Here is a 23,553-nt window from a genome sequence, read left to right as displayed (position 1 = left end):
AGGAATCAGAACACTGCAATATTTGTTCCCAATGGTTTTGTAACCAATATCAAGACTCAGGGATGGTAATAGCCACCATGTGAGCTACCCTTTTCAAACAGCAGCATGAAGATATTTTTGTACCAAACTAATGGTAAGATTCTGGATCGACAAGTGGCTGTATTTACATGGTAATGGTTCCAGATAAGTGAGGTTTAGAAATTGAGCAATTTAGCACCATTTAGCAACGAATGAGGCATATCAAGATTCAAATCCATAATTTTGGTGAGAGTTGAATGGAACATTAAGCAGGCATAGATTCAGATGTGGTGTCCCCACCCATTCTCTGTGATTCAGGTTGACTTTGTAAGAAGGAGTATTGCTGCCTGCTCCTTATGAGGGAATAATTTTTAGCAGGGACTCACCTCCTTGGCCCAGTTTGGAAGTGACTTAAGACTGGAGGTGGACATGCTCAAGAATATGAGACTTGTTGGACTTCCATCTGTCCACCTCAAAAAAAGGATCTGTACTGGACCCCTGATGTTACAACAGTATTTTGGATGGTTTCCCATTATTTTGGCACTGAATAGAACTGTCAGGGCTGACTTGGGCACCTCCGCTCAGACACCAGAATTCTTGGCAGCAGAATTCAGGCAGAAGTGAATTTCCAGTGGGTGTGGCTGACAGCGGACCCAGGAGTTGTGTATTTGGTAAGTATGCTGGACTGTCACTTTAAGAGACTGATCATGTGACATCATGACATTTTGGAGAGAAACAGTTTAAACCTTCCTATTGCCCATTTATCACCTCCTTAATAAAAGCTCCTGCTGTAGTTTAAATACTTTGTCCTCCCAGCCCTCTTGTGCCTACCACTCAACTCATTAGCTGACTTCCACTGACCTCCCAAGTTCCAGCAGTGGCAGTATGGAAATTATAACTAGAATTGGGATCCATGGATGTTTGGAGCCTAATAACTTAACATGAAAGTTAATTGATGCTGTTCATTTTTATGCCATCCTTTCATGTTATGACATCTGTAATAATGAATTGCATCGGTCCCATGACCTTCACATGATCCTGTAATTAGAATGGCAATGATTTTAAGACCAATTTTCAGAGTTATATCCATGATGACATCATCTAAGTAAAAGTGGTATCAGATAGACAAGAGTGCATATGCTTCTGGTGTGATCAGGAAAGTACATTATGTTTTACTTCCAGGCCAAATGTTCTTAGAAAACTGCACTTTGTCCTCATTACCCCAATCTCCTGAGAGGACAAGGCAATACAGAGTTCATTATTACAGAAAATTCCAGGTCAATGAGCTCATTGTCCTCCTTACCTGCAAAAGATTTAAAATATGATGATGTAAATAGTCTGCATAATTGATCAAACAAAAACTAAAGAGTATTCTTTTGCTTATCTAAAGATTTTTTAATCAGCGTGAAAACTCTATCATCTGGAAGTGGATCACCAAAGGAAATTAAATGATCCAGTTCTGCCTCAATTAATCTCTGCAGACTGAAGTTTGTTGAGGGAGTTCCCTTTAATCTCTGGACTGCAAGCATCAAGATGGGATCAATGGTACTCACTTTTTTATTATTGGCATCCAGTTCCTTGACTGGTTTCCAGGTCATTCTGCAACAAGTTCAATTCATATGCAGGGAAATAAGGACATGGTGCAGTTTATTTTACTTGGCATGCTAAAGTAATATAAAGATTTCCTCTTCTGAGAGCAGATCATCTGAACAAGGTTATCATTCATGGAGCTAGTTGATTTTAGTTCATGTGAATTATCTGAGCAAGGATAAATTCTGACTTATTTATGTTCAAATAGCCGCTACTAAAATCATATCTTAGTAGGTTGATAAAATTGGCTTCAATGGTTTTAAGTTCTAAACTTAAATATAAAAATTGATATTATCTTCATGTTTTAAAAATGTGAACTAGATATGGTCCCAGAGTACCTCAACAAGGTTAATCATTTTATATTCTGTTATTACAGTGCTTTAGCAATAAGAGGTGCAAACTTTAATTCAGAATTGCATATTCTTTGGGCACTATGGGTACAATTCAGAAACAAAAGTGCCACTTGTCACCTACTTGCAGACATCTGCTGAGAATTCCACCAAATGCTAGCATCAAAGTGTTAGCGCACACATAGCTAATGTTCACTAGAAGTAAGCAAAGCAGGCAGATCATAACATTAGCTGTGCCAATTTAAAGGTCTGTGTTTCAGCCAATAATCTTCCTTAAATTGCATTAAACAGCATGAAGGACCCCCTCCATTAGTATTACAATTCTACATGGGTTTCATAATTGGTTCAAGATGCTAAAGATTATGAAGTGGATCACTGATTTCTAGAAGTCACAATAGCCAAAAGCTGCATGCAAGTGCAATGAAAAGCTAACAATGTTTGTTTGACAAAATCCACAAAATCTGCATCAATATTCATACTTAAATTCTAGCGCACCACAGAGGAGATGCTGCATCCCATCAATGAGGCAAAGATGAGACTTCAATATGATCTTTCATTTCTAATTGAAAAGGTGCAATTGACCTGTAACATATCATTTGCAAAATGCCATTTCTGTACTGCAGCACTCCTTTACTGCCACACTGCAATGCTTGTTCAAGTCTTTGGTGTGGAATTTAAAACTCCAACTTGTGAGACTCGATCACTGAGCCAAAGCTGACACTTATTAACAGACACATGTTTTGTAAAACATTTCTCGACTCAGTATTTTTCTTTAACAGAAACATTAAAATAGCACATAGCTGAAGTCATGCCTAAACTGTTAAACTTTTGACCACGAATAGTGCCAAATGTTTTCTCTAGTTTATGGTAACCTAGTAGAATTTCACAATCAAAACTAAAATTCAGCTCTGATTCTAGCTTGTTTCTGTAATATGTAACCTGAAACAACCTGGGGCACCAGGCTGTGGGAAGGTGACTTTGTCGCTCTTCTCATCCCTGAGATGCGGAAGGTGGGTGTTTTAGACAGAGAAAAAAAATTCTGTGTGAATGAGGATCACAGTGGTGGCTGTGCAATGAGAAGTGCTAACTTATATTCTTGCTAACATGATGAAATGCATTTTTTATAAATAACCATATGTTAAGTTTAGCATAGAAGACATTGAAGGTTTTGAGACCATGTACTAGCCCAAGCCTTCTCCAATTATTTTAGCACCGTCAAGAAGTCTGAAATTGCTTTAATGCATTCAACACCAATAATAGCAGAAAAAGACTTTTGCCATTTTAATTTAAAAATGAGTGTTACTGGCTGTACTGAGTTGTAGAGTCAAATACATCAATTCCATGGAGGTAGATGTGTGAAGCCCACATTTACAGCAAAATTGTTGTTATTCAGCAATTAATGCTAATTGCACCTTTGGGTAAATTCAAATTAAGGTAATTCACAATGAAGAACAAAATTGTGTGTTAAAACCAGACCCTGAAACAGGGATGTCTTACTGGCACAACGCTCACTTATTTTCATCTTTTCACAAAATAACCCCTGGATCATTTAGGATTGTCTGGTTGTTCCTACCTGTAGCCTCAATGACCAATACACCAGAGGCTCTATATCTCCAGGTTGCATAGGTATTGGTACAACTCCCTACTCAAAATCAAGCAGGAAAATCATCTCTATTTGCTACCAACTGACATTAATAACAAGTGCTACATCAATGGCTCTGCAACTGTAAAATAATCCTGGCAAATGAAACATTTTTCTGGGCACTGACAGATGCATAGCACAGGAATCTCAGGCAACCAAAGTCACAAAAAAAAGTGACATGGAAAGCAAAAACAATAAACAGAAATTGATATACATTGAAGGCAAAGCAATGAAAACAATAGTAAATATTTTATTTCATGTTCACTCTCAGAAATTGGTGATTTGATAGATTAAAGAAAGTAATTTTTTTTATTTTAAACCTGAATGAGCATATTTGCTATCTGATGAATTTGTCCCCTCTCTGGGATAAATTAGGAATATCATCCTATCCATGTCTGTCAGTCTCACAAAACACTTCCAGCACCACTCCACCATCTCTCCTCAACTCCTTACCCAGCACAATTTCTGCAGGGCTCCACACTAGCTTTATTGATTGCATGCAAACCAGTTTCCTGTTTAAACATTCAAAGCAGAAAACTGATGCATGTTGGAAGTATGTTAATAACTATTTGGTGAAATCTTGAGGAAAGTTGGGATTGGAGATGGAAATGCCAGTCCTGTGAAGTAAGTTTAGTGTTAAGGTATATTGTTGGATTAGAGCATGGAGGGTTTAATTCTGCATCTGGCCAATGGTAGACTGGAAGGGAATGTTTTCAATAATAATACTGACTACAAATTAGAAAGTATTTTGTACATTACATTACAACAATGAACACACTTCAAAAGCACTTCTTGGCTGTAATACCCTTTGAGACAACAGTTGTTGCTGGAAAGACCTATAATCAATGGAATATGGAGATTTCAGAGACACTTCGATTAAAGAAGAAAAGAAATCAAAAGATAGAATTACTGTAATGAAGCAGATACAGTCGTAAAGGAAAGAATAATTCACCCTAGGGAAGAGGTAATGCAGGAGAGCTCACTACATGCTCTACCCTGAAGGAACACAGTGAGTAATAAGCACTTTATATGAAGGGAAAGGTTTTAAGCTATGGGCTCAGATTCTCAAAAGAAAGAAGCAGGAAAAGGCAAGAAGCAAGGTCATGCTAAAATTTTATTGGTACATCGTGCTTCTGTCTTGGATCACAGGGTGTATCCAAACAGTTCCTTTCGGATTCAGTTCAATGTAGTTAAGAGAAGACTCAACAATAGCAATTTGCTTTGATACAAGCATTTATTGAGTAATAATATAAGATGAAAAAAGAAAGGAACATTTATTAAGTAAATAAATGAATGAAAAAGAGAGGATAAAAACAACAAGCCTCATACCCTTCTGCCCATCAGGGACCCCTTGATCAACGACTGATCTGGAAGCTGAGGTTGTTCCTGGCACTGTTCACGATACCAGTCCAAGGTGAAGTCCAGCAACTTGGAATGAAACGCTCTCTGTTACAGTGTAACAAATAGCAAGGCACAGAAAAAAACGTTGATTGTGCCAGCTTGGGCACGTACAGGAATGTTCACAGGATTCATTCAAGGTCATGCAGCTGTCAAATATCATCATCAAGTTTAGCCCTTCAGCCCATCCTATACAATCCACCTCTGACGATAGTTGACAGCGCATGTGACGATAGCAGATACAGACACAAATCAGCAACAGCTACACGAGAATATATAAGAGTATGTAACCTACACTAGAATATTAAAACTACAATGAAAATAACCATCACCAATACGAACAATAGGGTGTATCATCAAATTAACGATTGCAGTGGCCTTTGGGAGCCAACCCTTAAATATGTATCCCACCCCTGATGTACAATCAAGGTCATGATGGAACCAACAGGTTGTGCCACCTGACTGAGGCAACCAGTATATCGTCTACATGTGTTTTTCAGTTAACCTATTTACATAATTTGCTCTAAAATTCACTATATTCCAGATTCACGTACCTTAATTCGTTTCTTTTTAATCCTCCAGTTCCCTATCCACAGACCACCTCACCCAATAACAGTAAAATAACATCATACACTGGACTCAAAGGATACTTCTTCAATATGTTTCCCTCCTTGCCAATTTTATGAATGATTGTACCATTGAGTGGTAACTACCTCCAAATACAGGTACCCCCTTTTGAGCTACAATATACACGATATCAAACAACACAGCTTTAATGTTCATCAGGCTTTACCTTCAACTCATGTTTCCTGTCTTTTATTTTTCCTGGCGTTCGCTTACCACAGACTCCTATGCCACCTTAGCTCAGCCTTTTTTCACATACACTCACACTCCTAACACATTTCAATTTCACTGACTGATTTAAACACAGAAGTACATGCACATACAAACACTCAAGATGGGGTATCTGTATATCATCCGATGGGCCCTTTCACTCAGTCCACTATTACTCCTCCCACAGTCTATATTCTTCCATTTCTGTAACTTTTTGACATAATTGCCAGTCACACTTTTTATTTTGATTGTAATTTTCTTCACATGCCTTTCACTAGTACCAATCATTATTTTAAAGTTAGTTTCTCTATGGATTTTGTGTCAGTGTCTTATTGTTTAAACTATGTTTTTGTGCTCTTCCAAGCCACACTAATCCTTTAGTCAAGTAGGTGTACATGTCTGAAACCTGTTCTGCACAGCATGCTTTTGTGCTGTCTCATGTTTGTTACCTCCGAGGTAACATTCACTTTTGCACACTTACATCGGTATCCCAAGATCATGTCACGCATTCTTGACTCCCACGTGATCTTATCAAATGATCGATGAGGTTTTAAGTATCTCTCCACGCATGGTCCCAGTGTTTCGAGTAGAGGCTTGATACGAATTCTATTTTTCTTAAAAGGAAAGACAAGGACACAGACATCACCAAGAGAAAGCTATCAGTTTCGTATTCTCATCTAAACCTCCTTTTCACTAGTGTAATATTTTAACTTGAATTGCTGCTACAACTCATTATTCTAATTTTTTTGTCTTCTGCCATCAGTTTCCACCCTTAATTATTTCGTCTCATCCAATTTTGCAACTTAACTATTTCCACCATATCTAATTTCAGAGCTCTGTAGAGATTTGTAATCCATGGAACTTAATCTTATAATATTTTAAAACAGAAGTCAAACACTTCTGTTTGATTCAGGCACAACATACTTTGTTTTTTTTCTAAGTGACTCACTTTTTTTTAAAGTTACTTGATAACTCATTCTAGGTATTTGATAAATCTCTATGTGAATTTGTCCAAATTCAATATTCTGTTTACTCCCTTGAAGTTACTAACCATTTTCATGCATTGAACCCATCGAGACTGTGTGCATGCACTTTATCATTTCCTAGAATCCCTTTAAATTTTCAGGTAACTATTCCATTTAAATGTTTTAGAATACCAGGGCATGTGAGTTTTAATATAGTTTTATTCATGATGTGCTTAAGTGTACTCAGACTCTGTGGTTTTTGAGATTTCTGACACTTACTACAATTAATATTTCCATAGCATTTCCCCAAAACTGAAATATGTTATTGATGAATGGCTTGATGGGCTGAGGTAACTCATCCATCACTGTGCTGTGATGTTGAAATTCTGCAAATGGGTTCAGCCTTCAGTGTCTCCAATTTCTAAACAAAAACAAACAAGTTCTATCCACTCCATGTCAAGCGGAATGGGTTAATTAGTATTAATCTACTATGAATTCAACAAGGGGGTGTGGCATAATCTCCTGCACGTAATTATATTATCCACCTCTCCTCCTCCTTGAAGGAAGGAAAACCCACCACTTTCTTAAATTTGCCTTTCTGAAACTCCTTGCATACAGGGAGTTGGATTTTCAACATTCCAATGTCCCTAATACTTGGATATTAACAATGAGTCAATCTTATCATCTGGAATTAAAGATTCACGCGTGTTAAAACAATATTTGGAAGTTCATTCTGGCCAGAAAATGAAATTCCAAATGTGGTAATTTCTGGAATTAAAATTTGCCCTGTCCAAACACAACACAGTGCCAATTCCAAAAGGTAAATTTTTTCCAAGCTTTACAAAACAAATTTTTGAATCGACATTTCACTGATTTTTTTGCTTTACACAACCACTGATGGTTCTTTAAAAGGACATTACATTAGCACATGTCCCACACTGATACAAGCACACAATACACTTTCAAAACACCATACATTCCCAAAATGTAAACTAAAACTTCAAAGTATCCCCAGATCTTGAGCCAAAAGGAACAAAAAGACACAAATTGTACAGGACAACATTTAGCAACCAACAAACAAAGGTACATTCAAACCAGGCCACAAAGAGCTAACACTTCTACAAGGTTCAGTGCACTTACACAGCACAGAAACCTGGCTTCCAGTTCTCTCTTTTCCAGTTATAACTGTCCCCCATCCTCTCAGGGGTCCTAATTGTGCTAACATATTAGCTACAGACCTGAATCCAGAGTCTGCTGCATTCCACCCTGGAATACGGAAGGTTTCTGGAGCATCAGATTGCTTTTCCTTTCTCTTACACATTTTCCCAATCCCATCCTCGTCGCCAAAAATGTCTTAGATCACAGGGTGTGTCCAAGCGGCTCTTCCAGATACGGTCAAATGTAGTTAGGAGAAGACTCAACAATAGCAACTTGCTTAAATACAAACATTTGTTGAGAGATAATAAAAGACAAAACAAAAAGGAACATTTATTGAGTAAATAAACAAATGAAAAAGAGAAGCAATAAACAACGAGACTCACACCCTTCTGCCCGTTGGGGACCTCTCGATCAACGGCTAGTCTGGAGGCTGAGGTTGTTCCTGGCACTGTTTGTGATCCCGGTCCAAGTTGAAGTCTAGTAACTTGGAATGAAACTCTCTCTCTGTTACAGTGTAAGAAACAGCAAGGCACAGAAAAACCACAATAGAAAAACATGTTGATTGTGCTGGCTTGGGCACGTACAGGAATGTGCACAGGACTCACACGACTACAAGGTCGAATATCATCAAGAAGTTTAGCCCTTCAGCCTATCCTATACAACTATGCAGGTACTTTTAAAAATTTTACAACAATAATAATTTGAAATGGTAGAATGTTTTAGTGCCTTCGGACCATACGATTCCATTATTTTGTTCAAACTGACAAAAATGGGAAACACATCTAGTCATCCCTGCATTCCTGAATATTCTTGGTGGACGGGGAGAGAGGGGGAATAAACATTTTAACCTCCTGAAGAGTGTGGTATAGCCAGAGAAGCCAAAATTCGACAAGAAATAGTAAGAAACCTGCAGAGCTATTTTCACCGATACTTCAGTTGATCTTGTATTTTTGTTTGAGGTTGCTTTAAAGCACTCACGCAGCGCCCAAAAAGCAACAGCATCAAACTGCCACAGTTTTGGAACTATATTGTCAGCTCAATCATCTTTAAACCTTACACCTAAGGCGTATGTGTTATAGCAGTATGAACTCCTTGCAAGGCCACAAAACTGACAGGTAGTAAAATCCTGCTGCTCAAGACACTTCAGATTTTCCAGCGCTACATAGGCTATGGGAGTAAATGGGAGTTTTATGCACATGTAATGTGCCAACAGTCACATCCAAAACTGACCTCAGAATCTGACAAAATAGATTATCAAAAGGAAATTACAGCTTTGACAGAAATTCTGGCTCCAAATGGAGTCAATTGCACATAGGGCTTTTTTTTGTACTACTCTGTAGGGACTGCAGTAGCTGTGAGAGTTTATATGTTGCAATCCATCTCTCCTCACTTCATTTTGCATAGTGCCATCCCAGATATTTTTCTATTTTTATTTGACATTGAATATGCGTTGAATTTGAATTTTTGCCAATTACAACAGCATTCAATAGCAGTTATGTGAATTGTTGCCAGACCAACCATCAGGTAAAGCGCACACCTCATTAAAAGTGCAAAACTATAGCACAATGATTTAAGTGTTGTGTCAAACAAGGTAAATATGTTGGAATAAGTTCATTTTCAGCTCATTCTGGTGAAAGGGGTGCACCCAAACATGTTGATTGGATAAATGATGGACTAGAATTGGGATATATTTAAATGTGGGGTGGATATAAGCTTAAATACAATTTAACCATGATTAAAGGAGCCATGCAAAAAAATAGGATAAATGGTAGCAGGGAAAATTTTATGCTTTTGAAAAGTGGCACATGATAAATTAATGGAAGAAAATAAGGAGGGTAAACTTTGTGCAAGGGGATCAGAAATGAAGATTATGAAGATTAAAACAGAATCTGAAGAAAGTCGGTGGCAAATATAACCGAATTTGCAGACTTTTCTAAGAAATAGGAAAGTCAGAAAATTAGTTGGGCTAATTCGAAGATGAAAGGGGGCCTCCTAATACTTGGAAATGAGGAAAATGCAAATGTGCTGAACAGGTATTTCTGCTGAGCTTATACCAGGGAAGGTGACAACAGGTTTACAAAAGTATCTGCAGGATGTGAAGTTCCAGTATCAAAGGTAAACGTTCAACAAAAAAGTTTATTAAACCAAAAAATATTAATGAGATTAAATGTAGAACAGTGCCCAGGCCCCCATATGGCATGTACCTAGGATACTGTGAGTGATTAAGAAGGGGATAATGGAGACACAATCTATAGTTTGGCTTTAGTCTTACAAACCTGAAAGGACTTTAGGTTATAAAATTGTTGGTAAATATGCACTCTAATTTCCACTGGCAGTGCTGGTTGGCAAGTCCCATCACTTTCAGCACAAACACACAAGTTTGATATTCACCCAGGAAAAAAAGTTCTAACATTTTTCTGTTACATACAGAGCATTAATGTAGTTATTGGAATGAGGTTGTGCAGGTGGATCTCATTGAGTATAAGTTCACTGATTAGGGCTGTTAACATGGGGCCAATCAGTGAGTCCTGGCTGACAGATATAAACCGGAATCTCAGGGATTCTTTTCACTCTAGTGGCTGAATACTTGAGGTGCTAAAGAGCCTATGAAATGGCCAAGTGGAATTTTAAGTTGCAATGTCAATTTAGTCTGCATTTAGTGCAAGACCATCTTAGTAAAGGAATTGAAGCTCCAGCCAGCCAGAGGATCATTATGTAGCCATTTACCATTACAAATAGCTGTTAATGTTCAGTAAAGAGGCTGTACATCATTTTCTTGATTGGAATTGTCTTAAAGTTTGTCCCTAACAGCAATCAGCTGATTAGGAGTGAACTCAGCATTGCTGTCAATTTCAAACACTACTTAAAGGGATATCCACCAGCTCATATTCATTCTGTACTGATGTTAAAGTTAGACAGCTGAAGGCTGAATCAGAAAACCACACACCAATCTTTTACTTACTACTAAATTTACTTATAACATTACAAAGGTCAGCCTCCTCCCTGACCAAGCACCCAACAATGTCCCTTTATTTCTGTGCAAGATACTTGCCTCACCCTGTAAATGTTTAATCTTAATAATACAATTAAACCATAAACAGATTCCTTTTTTTTTCTTCAAATTTAAACTTCATAAAACACAAACAATACAGGGAGTCTATGTTTAACGTTGCCCCTTTCACTTTAACGTTGCTAAGTTATTAAAACCAGAAATCTTATTAAATGTCGTGAGATTCCTTTTAACATTTTTTACTACAGTACCTTACCTGATCTGTTTGGCGCCATTTGGCACACCCACTTTCCTCAGACTTGAAGCTGCTCCAATCCTTCTAAATTGCAGCCTCTCCCTGTGCCACATCATTGTCCGAGGATTTCACCAGGGAACCCATCAGCGACCAGATCAAAGACTACCTGCAGGAGCCACTACTCCCACCACCTCCCCACCCCCCAAGTCACACTGCATCCTGCCAGCCCAACCCAGGAGGCAATCTGGCCAAAGCTGCCCCCTGGATGCACAGGGACACAGCACAGCCACCCTGACTAATATAGCCATTGATAGGGTGGATAGGAAGGCAATCAAAACAATCAGAATCGGTCTGGATAAGGAATAGGGCCAAGACCTATAGGACTGAATATAACGCCAAGCATTGCAGCACCAGCTGCTACAGAAATGAGGGCAGGAGAACAAGAAGGTAAAGAAAAGAAATTTTATATGGTTCCTTTCACAACTTCAGGATGTCCCAAAGCGCTTTCCAACTAAGTAAATGTTTTTGGAGTGTAATCAGTATTGTAATGTAAAAAATGTGATCACAGTTTGTGTAAAGAAAATTCCCACTAAGAGCAATATGATAACGGCCAAATAATATATTCATTGAGGGATAAATATTGGCCAGAACACCATAAGACCACGAAGCCATGAGATAAAGGAGCAGAATTAGCCCATTTGATCATGGCTGATATGTTTCTCAACCTGATTCTTTTGCCTGTTCCCTGTAACCCTTGATCCCCTTATTAATCAACAATCTATCAATCTCTGTCTTAAATACACTCAATGACTTGGTGTCTATAGCTTTCTGCAATAATGAGTTCCACAGATTGAGCACCCTATGGCTGAAGAAATTCCTCCTCATCTTAGTTCTAAAAGGTCGACCCTTCACCCTGAGGCTGTGTCCGCGGGTCCTAGTCTCTTCTACTGGTGGAAACATCTTCTCCATGTCCACTCTATTCAGGCCTCTCATCATTCTGTAAGTTTCAAATCTCCCCTCATCCTTCTAAACTCCAATGAGTATAGATCCAGAGTCCTCAACTGCTCCTCATATGACAGGCCTTCCATCCTCCTCTGGACCTCCTCCAATGCCATCACATCCTTCCCTAGATATGGGATCCAAAACTACTCACAACATGCCAAATGCAGTCTGACCAGAGCCTTATACAGCCTCTGCTCTTGTATTCTAGCCCTCTTGAAATGAATGCTAACATTACATCTGCCTTCCTAACTGCCAACTAAACCTGCAGTTAACCTTAAGAGAATTAACCTTAACTAGGACTCCCAAGTCTCTTTGCTCTTCCCAAAGCCTTTCCCCATTTATAAAAAAGTCTACATCTCTATTCTTACTACCAAAGTGTATAGCCTCACACTTTCCCACATTGTATCCCATCTGCCACTTCTTTGCTCACTCTCCAAGCCTATCCAAGTCCTTCTACAGCTTCCCTGTTTCATCAACACTACCCACCCCTCTAGCTATCTTTGTGTTATGTGCAAACTTAGCAACAATGCCCTCACTTCCTTCATCCAAGTTGTTAATGTATAACATGAATAGCCGAGGTCTCAACATTGACCTCCTTAACGAATTCTAACAGATTTGTCAGCCGTGACCGACCCTTGATGAAGCTGTGCTGACTCTGCCCTACTTTACTAATCACTTCCAAGTACTTCACAATTTCATTCTTGATAAAGGACTTTAAAATCTTACCAACAACTGAGATCAGGCTAACTGGCCTATAGTTTCCTGTCTTCTGCAGCCCCTCCCTTCTTAAACAGGAGTGTTACATTTTCCAGTGCTCCAGGACTCTTGCTGACTCAAGTAATTCCTGAAAGATCATCTGCACAATCTTGTCAGCTATCTCCTTCAGAGCCCTCAGATGTAGTCCATCCAGTCTGAGTGATTTATCCACTTTCAGGCTTTTCAGTTTCCCCAGCACCTTCTCCTTAATGATGGCCACTACACTACTCTCTGCCCCCTGACTCTGGTTTGCAGTAGGGATTATACAACTGTTCTTCTTCAGAACAGTGCAATAGGTCCTTTTTACATTTTGCCTGAACAGGCATTAGGAGTACTGGTTTATTATCAATTCCAAGAGATAGCACTTTCAACACTGCAGCATTCTCTCAGAACTTCATTAGTATGGCACCTAGATTTTTGTGCTCTCTTCTCTGGAATGGGTCAGGATATTTCACTGGGGACCTCCTCTCACTCTGTGCCTGTACTCTCCCGTAATGGCCTATTGCACCCCAGCCAAAGCAGCTCACATTTTCAGTGGGGGTAGGTGTGAGGAAACCACATATAATGCTCAAGAGAAATTGCACCTGAAAACATAAGACCATCTGTAATCTCCTACACTGGAAGCCAGTGGCTTTCCAAATGTAAGGCTGCAGTCACTGGGGTGGCACCCAAACAAGTAAAGACCCTCGGAGGCAGGTGTTAAGAGAATGTATAATGGTGACTTTTGACCTTTGTATGCAATGTGGCATGATTTCATTTCCAAATTTGATTTGGAGTGTTTATTTTGGTCTGCTTTTATTGTTACTTGGGCAGTGACAGGGGGAAGTTAAGGTGTGGGACTGTCAGTGAATGGGGAATTGGAGTTGTGGCTGTTGGTGTGGCACTCAGATCAGTCCTCCGCAGACAGCACAGGCAGATGGGAGGTGTCTCATTTGCTTCCTCCATCACTCTAGCTCCACATGTTACAGTCTTTCACCCTATACCTCATGTTCCTGCTCTTTACCCTCCCACCTGATAACTGGGAGGAGCTGTTGTCCCTATGGATGACCACCATGGACCTTATTACCTGCTGAGTCTTTCAGAACAATGCAGGCAGCAGAAACATGGTTCCACATAACGATGGTCTGATGGTCTGATCCACCACATGCCTTATAGCAGCAGCGCTTTGTTGTATACACATGGTATGGGCTGCATACAGAATCATCAGCCATGTGGTCACCGGATAGCCCCTTCTGCCCAGTAGCCATCCTCTGGCTTGGTATGATAGTTTAATGTCACCTGGCAGAGTGATTGCCCTAGGATAAAGGAATCATGTATACCAGGATACCAGGCATTCAAAAACAGGTCCAAGAACAGCTTCTTCCCCACTGTTATTAGGCTTCTGAATGGACCTCTCAAAATTTAAATTTAATGTTGATCTCACTCTTTGCGCACCTTCTCTGCAGCCAGAACATTGTATTCTTTGTTCTATTCTATTGTCCAAATTTACTTTGTATGATATGATCTGCCTGTACTGCACGCAAAACAAAACTTTTCATGGTATTTACATATATATGACAATAATATATCAAATCAAATCAAATGATTGAGCTGCTTGATGTCTATAGTCAGACACCAGATGAATATTGGGAAAGTGGAGTCCTTTTCAATTCCAGGATATGGAAGAATAGACAAGTGATGCCCACAAATGCATGGAATTATGTAGGTTCCCTGAACTCTGGGAAAGCTTACAATCATTGCAAATCCTTGTGTTCAGTCTACCTGCTTCTCTCTGGCAAAGGGGAAAGGGATGAAGCTGTCTCTGCTTAAATAAAGAGCCTCAGTGATGTCTCTTATTCACCAGTTTACTTTGTAAACTGTAAAGTGGTGCTCACACCTCCGGCACCAACAATGGAAGAGTCCAGATGTATAAAAGCTCATAGTCATAATAACCTTCACTGTCTACTGCCATGTCCATGCCCTATCAGGCTGCAGTTCTGACAGATTTCAGTGATAATACTTTTATTGAAGTGCATGTATCTCAAAATTTGGTTGTTGCTCAGCTTCAGCCAGAATAGTTTCTCTGTGAACTCCTTGAGTACAGATGGCCATCTGGTGGCTGCATTTCCCTCTCTCCTTGTTCTCCTCCTCCTTTTCCACCACTTTCTCCTTTTCTGCCAGGCCTCTCACTATGAACCTCTTAGTCCTAATCAACTCCAAGAGGAAGGCTTATGAGTTCGCTGTTGTCTGAGAGCAGCTGGTTTGGGAAGAAGGCTGCGAAAGGAATGTGGTCTCTTCTACATTAGGCAAATGAAGTGCAGACTGGTTGACCGCTTTGCAGAACACCTGCATTCTGCCTGCAAAAAAGACTCTGAGCTTCCAGTTTCCTGTCACTTCAATACACTTCCATGTTCCTTGGCCATCATCTCTGTCTCAGGCTTGCTGCAGTGCTCCAGCGAAGTTCAGCGCAAGCTAAAAGAACAGCACCTCATTTCCCACGTGGGAACTCTAGAGCCTTCTGGACTCAGTATCAAGTTCAACAATTTTAGGGCTTGAGACACCTTTTCCCATGTCCTTACCCCAACACCAACACACCAGGCCTTGTTATCACATGGTCTGCTTTTACACACTACCCATTGTAAGCCACTAACAGTCCCCGTTAATAGCTACTCATTCTCCTTGACTGATTGATTGTCATTCCTTTGTCTATCCAACTGTTCTTCTCTTTCTTTCGGCTCTATCTCTGCCTATTGTTTACTCCTTAACCCCTCCTCCACCCTATCTTCTGCATATAAACCGACATTTCCCTACCATGAGTTCTGAAGAAGGGTCACTGAACTTGAAACGTTAACTCTGATTTTTCTCCACAGATGCTGACAGACCTGCTGAGCTGTTCCAGCAATTTCTGCTTTTGTTTCTGATGTCCAGCATCTGCAGTTCTTTCAGTTCTTATTTGCAAAATAAATGAAGTGACCAAAGGAAAACTGGACACTGCTCATGCAAAGCAAGTTGACAGAGAAAGAGATCCTGAGATTTTTGCATCACTTTTAGAAATTATTTCCAGAGATTATCTTGCAGTAAAAGGGTTATTCTTGATAAATATGAATTAGTTCTTGACGATAAAAGTTTCAAAACATTGGGAAACATCCAGGATAGGCCTTCTTTGAATTTGGAAGGGTAAAGTGAATTAATTTTGACTATTGGAAACAAACACCAGAAGTAAGTGCCATCTTTGAACCTCCACAGAAAATTATGCTCTTAAAAGAATTTAAAAATTCACTTCCTCTAGTAATTAGAACTCATGTTGAAGACCAGAGGATTGTAACAGACAGAAGGCAGAGATGGCGGTAATGTTGATGAGCTGATCCATTAAAAAAAACCCTTTTTTTGTCACCCCCATAAATGTGATAAAGATAGAAGGTGAGAGAGTGAAAGGAAGACAAGTAACCAGTACAAAGAAGAGACAACTGGGAACAACCTGCAAATTCATCCTTAGACCAGAAAGGAAGGTGCAGAGAGTAAAAGTGAAAATCAAAGATCTGCCTCTATAATAACAAAATTTGCACATTCATTCAGTTTTCTAGAAGTTATGTGGGACTCACTTGGGACTTATTGGTGTTCCTAAGAATGATTCCATAAAAGGAGCCCAGAAAGAAAACACAACAGATGAAGTTGTATCTTAAACCACAAGAATGAGACTGAAGATGAACACTGCAGCACAGGAGAGAGCTATAAAAGGATTTTTGTTGAGGAAAATTAACCCCTTATTCCTCAAATGATGAAACCAACTCCATAATCCTCTATGATGGATTATATGTCTATGTTCCTGGAGAGACAAATGGGAGCCTGCAAAGTATCACAGGAGCAATTAAAAACTTTTCAGGTAGAGAAGAAGGAATGGGCAGATAAGCAAACTGAAACCTGAACATTTCAAACAGGAGCCATAGAGTCATAGAGAGATGAAGTTGTTAGTATTGTTACCCTTACAGGTGGGATCCTACGAAAGCAAGATTCAGCGGATTACACAGGAATTAAATAGGGTTAGTGAAATTAATTATCTAATTGACACTCCAGATCACAAGAAGAAGAATCAATTGTGCTAAGATGCCATAGTAGAGAGAAGCAAGTATGTCAGGCAATAAGAAAGATGATAAAAACATTGACAGTGAGGTAGAGAAAACAGAAGCAATTCACAAATTGAACTTCCCACAATGCAATTAGCTCATACTGAAATACAAGGACAGCAAGACACCTTATTCTCCCCTTTAGAGGAAGGACAACTAGAGTATCTAGTGAGGTTACTTATGGAATTTAAAGAAATCTGTAGAATTAAATCAGGATGTACAACTTTAGCCAGGCTTGATGTGAATAGTACCAATAAAACAACATCCTCATCATGTCCAGAGAAATAGCCTCAGGTGAAAAGGGATATTCAGCTTATGTTAGAAAATCACTTCACTGAACCTATTCAAAGCAATCAGACTTTTCAAGTAATGTAGTTCCTAAACCTGATAGGTCAACTAGATTGGGCATAGTTTACAGGAAAATAAATGGAATAACAATGAAAGAGTCATTCCCAATTCCTCAGTTAGAAGATTGTACTGATAGGGTTGGCAGTGCCTCATTCCTTACAAAGATACTGGCAATACAGGTGACAATTAGACCTAAGGTGTATATTACGTTAGGACTGTGAGAAACATTACACAGGCCAAACTGGAAGAAAACTGACAATAAAGGATACATGAACACCAACCAGCCACCAATAGACACAACCAATTCTCACTGGTCAACCAATACACACGGACAAAAGAAGGACACAAATTCGACTGCGACAACACATCCATAATAGCACAAGCCAAACAGAGACATGCCAGGGAATCCCTGGAGGCCTGGCATTCCAACCAGAACTCCATCAACAAACACATTGCACTGGACCTGATATACAAACCACTGAAAAACAGAACCGGAAGTGATGCCAACCACCCCAGCAAACCGAGGCATATAAATAACAAGCGGGACAGAACACCAACACTTCACCAGAGGTACATTGATGATGTTACCTAGCAGGGTGATGAAACATCCGCAATCAAACATACCATCTCGGTGAGCAAGTCTACAACCTCAATTGGAAGCCTTATTTAAACCATTGCACTTAGCTGACCGAGTGGTAAGTCTTGCCAGGAGTGACTTTTTGAAAGCATGAAAAAATTCTAATTTACAATGACTATAATGCCTTGAGTTTTGTGGAAATGTTTAAAAATAAAACTGGCTGATTGTTTTGGTGAAATTGGCTAATTCAGTTTGGTAACTTAAAAATTGTTCATATTATTGAGAAGGATAATATAATTGCTCAGGCACTATCAAGTACGTAATTACATTGGAATTGTTTAGAGTTTTAAAAGGTGACAAGAAACTCAATAGATTTTGTATGAATAGTGAATTAGAAGGAATTAATGTAAACCTAATTTTTTGTGCTTTATGTTATATATGTCTTCATGTCTACATCATAATTAAAGGCATGTGAAAGTGGTGTTCCATTTCTCTGAGGGTGAAGACACATTGGGAATCTACAAGACTATGAGAAAAAAAAAATTGATACTTCCTGGAATAAAAAGTTTTTTTAGCCTTAATTGCTGGAATACCTGTCTTATAAGGAGCAGTAAAACAGCAGTATATCTCTCTCTCTTTCTCTTTTGGCTGGTTGAAATTTAGGAAACTGACACAGTCTACAGTGTAGTATTCTGACTGCCTTGCAGCCCCTGAAAAGCTAAACAATGACTACTATCCAAAGACTCAGATCCAGCTTGATTTTCAGTTGAACTGAAGCTTTGTTTAAAAGATATCCCGTCAGTATAAGGTCATCAGTAATTCGGTTTTGTCAACATTTAAGAAGTCATCAAACTCTACCCTATGTTTTACAAACCAGAGTCATTAAGGGTGTTTTTCCCTTTTTATTAAGTAATATCTCCACAGAGTCATTTTTGTCCTGTGTGTTTTTGAGATTAAGGGAGGATATGATTCTAGTTGTGGATTATAGTTTATAGTTTTAACCAGTTAAGCTATTTGTTTTGAGAATAAGTTTTGTGATATAAAAACATGTTATCTTGAGTTTATTGAAGAAGCCTGTGAAAGTCTCTGCATATCAAAGGAAAACAATTGGCCATTTTCGTGATCATATTTAAACATTTACATCCATGGTGTGACGCTTAGAGTTTTGGGACTTCATTATCATCATATTCCTCCCTTTACAGTAATAGCAATTAATTTGAGCTTGAAATTCTAAAATAGCATTCCTGGTGTAAAATCAGCATTGTATGCTGACCGATGACCTGCCTGCTCTGTATATTTTCAGTGAAGGGTAATTGTTAACTCTTTGACCAAAACGGCATCCAATTTATTTTGCATCTGATAAATGTGTGTGTTTGTGAATGCTATTTTGGATCCCTAATGGCCCTCCTAACTCAGCGTTACCAAGTTCAATCTTGCGCCCCCCCCCCACCCCATTGACTTCAGATGGTGTTGCTACTGCGCTACATATAGATAATGAAGAGGAGGGGGCAGGATAGATTCTTGCATGACTAGCTTCTTGATCAGTAGTTGAATAAATGCTTACAGGCAAAACACAGGAAAGTGGACGTAAGGAATGTCGGATCAGCCATGATCCTATTAAAAAATGGAGCAGACTGCAGGGGCTGAATGGCCTACTCCTGTTCATATTTCTTATGGTCTACAGTGTTAACTGTAGAAGTCTGGGAAGAAAATATATTACTGCAGTTTGAATAGGTGTAAACTGAGTGAAAACAGTCTCACTGAGTTGAACAATGAAAGAGAGGTATTTCAGGAGAATGATGTGCAGTAAGGTCAAGATATAGTGGAGAGAAAGAGCAACTTTGATAAGGATCATGCAATGCTATAGAAGACGTACAGGCCTGACTGAAGAAATCCAAACATGAATTTATCAGGAAAATGGGCACATCTTTGATAGGCGTCCAGGTCTTTGGATGGATGAAAACCGAAAGAACTGCTGATGCTGTAAATCAGGAACAAAAACAGAAGTTGCTGGAAAAGCTCAGCAGGTCTGTCACCATCTGCTTTAGGTGGATAGTTGACCATGGGTGGGAGTTTCTAAGGGTAAAGGAACAGTGTGAGTTTTGTTTTGAAAAGATGGCAGTTTTGAATGAGGAGGCATTTCTGAAAAGAGGGAGTACATGAAGGTCAGGATGGGAAGTAGGGGCATCAGCATTCCTGTTAGAATGAAATGAAGGTGAGTCTCAAGGACAAAGTGGGGCTGAAATCTAACTTCAGGAGTACGATTCGAGCTGCAGTGGTTTGATCAATCTTTGTACCTCACTGTATTAGACAGAACAGACAACAGCCCGGAAAACAAGGTTGTGTGTGGTGTGGGAAATGCCAAGTGTTTCAGGCTGTCATTCCCTACCTGTTCTGCCCCTTTCTGACTTCGAATGACGTTGGAGTGGGTAAGAGAACACAGTTTTTTTTTTGAAAGACTTAGAGAAAGACGGGGATGTCTGGTGATTGAATCTGACTCAGATCGGTCTAGCCTGGGCTGACGGGGTCTAAGGTGATAAAGGCCACTGAACAGGTAACCCAGACAGTTGGGAGAGCGTGCAATTGGGAAATTCTTGAATGATCCATCCCATCGTATTTGAAATTCCCCATCGTTGTGCATCTCAATAGCTAAAAGAAAAGGCATGAAGTATGAAGGTCGTGGTGAACAGAGTTCTGGTTGTGGCTTTTACAGGTTTCCCGGAAATTGATAGTTTGAATGTCCTCGACACGAGGTCAGCTGCAGACTTTTGTTAATCAAACTCGAATGACAAAACATTGAGCAACCTTGGAGCGAGTTCTTTGGAGTTTCAAAGCGGACTGTGTGTGTTATTTCAAGTGAATGATCCACTACATTTAGGAAACCAAATTAACAGCCGCTTCTGTAATACTTCATTTCCACCCAATGTGACATTTCACGATTAGCAATACCCCGATTCCCACCCGCTTTCACAACCACCGGAAAAAATTAACCTTCGCTTGCACTGCCCACGCCAGGACCTGCAAAAATATATTGGATGTTACACCTGAGCGGCGCTTTTATTGTAGTTTTTAACGAAAGATTGTGATTCTCCGGTGCTGGGAAGTTTACCTCCCAGATTTAAGTTCAGCCTCTTGGCAGCTTTCCAACATCAAATGGCAGATATTCTTTAAGCTTCATTGTGTTTGTTTCAAAATTGAAAGCAAACGTGGGGTACTCTCCAGTCAGCTGGACTGAGGCAGCGCCTCCAGATCTCGGTTTAAGATTTGAAATCGTTCCTTATCGTAAACTTCATCCTAAACTGCTGAGTTTTAAGTTTTCTTTAACTATTTAAATTGGTGCATATTTCCGTAGTCCCTCCCCCTTTTGGGGCTACTCGTTTCTTCGAACAGTTATAGTATAAGTGCGGTCTTTGAATCAGTCGAGACTTGAACCGGCTGCAAAGTGTGTTTCTGCCAGAATCAATGGAGGACGACTATTCTAGTTCCTTTCTAGTGTATATGTGTGTTATCACCTTGCTAGGCACTGTCGCTTTCCTGAGGCTGTTCATGCCTGAAGTACAACTGACTCATCGCCTGATAATTTATGCGATTCTTCTTCTCCTCCTGGAGAGGATCTGTTGCATGTATCTGGCCGGCTTGTCAGGGGTCCTGATTTTCACTGCTGTGTGCTTTCTTGCCTTTCAGTCACTTTCCTCGCCTAAGTTATCTGTGCAGGGAAAGGCTGTGCTCATTACAGGTAAGAGGCACCCTATTACTGAAAAAATACGTGTTCGAATTTTATTCAAGTGGATTTTGCAAAAACAAAAATTGCAGGCTGTCAAATATCCAAAAGTAGAAATGTATTCTGTTACGCAGATTATTAGTTCAAATTGTAAATAGACCATTTTAAATCTTAATAGATACGCTTCAGTAGACTAGCCTCTGAGATTCCGAAATGATAAAACATGTGTTGCACTGTCTACAATCGTTTTATGTCTGTGGCATACTTTCACAGTGGCAAAATAATTGGGCTGTCTCAGATTCTGTCACTTCCTTCCAAGTGATGCTAGTTTTTTTTTACCTGTAAAACGTTGCAGAGAGCAGAGACAGTTTGAGACCACTCATTGCGCTGAGATTTTGGGACTGCTTCACACTGTGTTTCTACTTATGTCAAATTGCCCTTTTTTTGTAAAATAAAATGAAACAAAGTTGATGTATTCCATTTTTTAAAGCAATCCAATCTCTCCTGGAAATCATTTTGCAGGTTTTCATCCAAATTAAACCTAAAACTAAAACGAAAATTCTGTTACAAGTTGAAGTGGGGAGCAAAGTTTTAACAGGCAGATATGATTTTCTTTCCAATTTCTTCCCATTTCTCTCATCTTTTCAATGGCAGAGGACAAACTGGCAAAGTTTTACTAGATCAGCAGGGTCCAGACACCAGTGAACAGGGCACTGCTCTGCTACTGCAAATATTACATTCACAATTGAAAAAAAAAGTCTTTCCAGCCATTAACTGTTGTGCTAACTACAGCCTACTGGCTGTTTGCAAGTCAGCACCATCCATTAACTTTAAAACCAGTGCTTGATGAACACATACGTAAAAGCAAGCATTTCACCTCTTTGCTTATTTGTGATTTTAAATGAGCTAGTCAAAATGGAACCCTAATAGCCAAAGTCTGACAAATCTTATGTATTCATGAATCAATGTTGATTTATAAACTTCTTTCTCTTCCATACAGTAGTGGGAGTGTGAGGAAGTCGGCCACTGTCCTTACTACACAAGCAAATTTGATCTTGGCTGCTTTGCATCTAAAAAAAATTGTCAAGCTAAATTTGAAATTAATCTAACTTGAAATTAATCTATTAATCTAACTGAAATCAACTGTTGAGGGAAGCAAGTTCCAGATTTCACACAAAGGCGAATGGGAGAAGTGCTTTCTAATATCATCCCTGAATGGCCTCGCTCTAATTTTACGATTAAGCTCCCTCTTTATTCCCACCACAAGAAACAGTTTCTCTCTAGCCTGCCCAATTCTTTAATCATTCTATACATGTCCATTAGATCACCCCTTGATCTTCCGTAATAGAAAAAATTCCTAGCATTCTCATAATTTAACCCAGGAACCCCACTATAGATCTGCTGAATTTGTGCTCTACCCTCCAAACCTGAAGTACAGTATCCCCCAGAGCGTGATGCCTATAACTGAATGTGTGCTCAAGGAATGGATTAAATAGAACATTCTACAAATGACTTATAGGTTAGATGGGTGGGGTGGTGAGGGGAGATTGGGGTGGGGTCGTGAGAGGTCACTGATGTGGTGAGGGCAAACTAGGCTTAGAGGTGTAAGATAGTTGGGGGAGTTTGGGGTGGTGAAGGGAGACTTGATAGAGACGTGGGATGGCTGGGGGAGATTGGGATGGTGAGGAGAGACTGGGGTAGGGTGGCGGGATAGCTGGGGGAGATTGGGGTTGAGGGGAGACTGTTGTGTTGTGGGATGGTGAGGGGAGACTCAGGTAGGGGTGTGGGATGGTTAGGGGAGACTGGAGCAGGGGTGTGGGGTGGCTGGGGTAGATTGGGCTGATGA

The 23,553-nt window shown here is 39.6% G+C and overlaps 2 protein-coding genes across 6 annotated transcripts in view; one reads left to right on the top strand and one right to left on the bottom strand.

The window, feature by feature from the left end:
• Nucleotides 1-23,553, bottom strand: part of zdhhc1 (zinc finger DHHC-type containing 1) — a 254,802-nt gene that overhangs the window by 150,192 nt on the left and 81,057 nt on the right. The window lies entirely within an intron of this gene.
• The window catches only part of LOC109915214 (11-beta-hydroxysteroid dehydrogenase type 2-like), a 117,990-nt gene continuing 102,976 nt past the window's right edge, over nucleotides 8,540-23,553 (top strand). The window contains exon 1 of one of the 2 annotated variants that reach the window (XM_048606036.1): nucleotides 8,540-8,625. In XM_048606036.1, coding sequence (XP_048461993.1) covers nucleotides 8,544-8,625 — 82 coding nt within the window. In that variant the 5' untranslated portion in view covers nucleotides 8,540-8,543. Of the gene's footprint in view, nucleotides 8,626-21,365; nucleotides 21,723-23,553 lie in introns of those variants that run through there. The other variant, XM_020514832.2, reaches the window with a different exon arrangement.

This window comes from Rhincodon typus, chromosome 15 (genome assembly GCF_021869965.1).
Source record: "Rhincodon typus isolate 14 chromosome 15, sRhiTyp1.1, whole genome shotgun sequence".
In the NCBI taxonomy this organism is placed as follows: domain Eukaryota; kingdom Metazoa; phylum Chordata; class Chondrichthyes; order Orectolobiformes; family Rhincodontidae; genus Rhincodon; species Rhincodon typus.
Note: the sequence above shows the minus strand (reverse complement) of the source record. Positions and strands in the feature narration are given on the sequence as shown.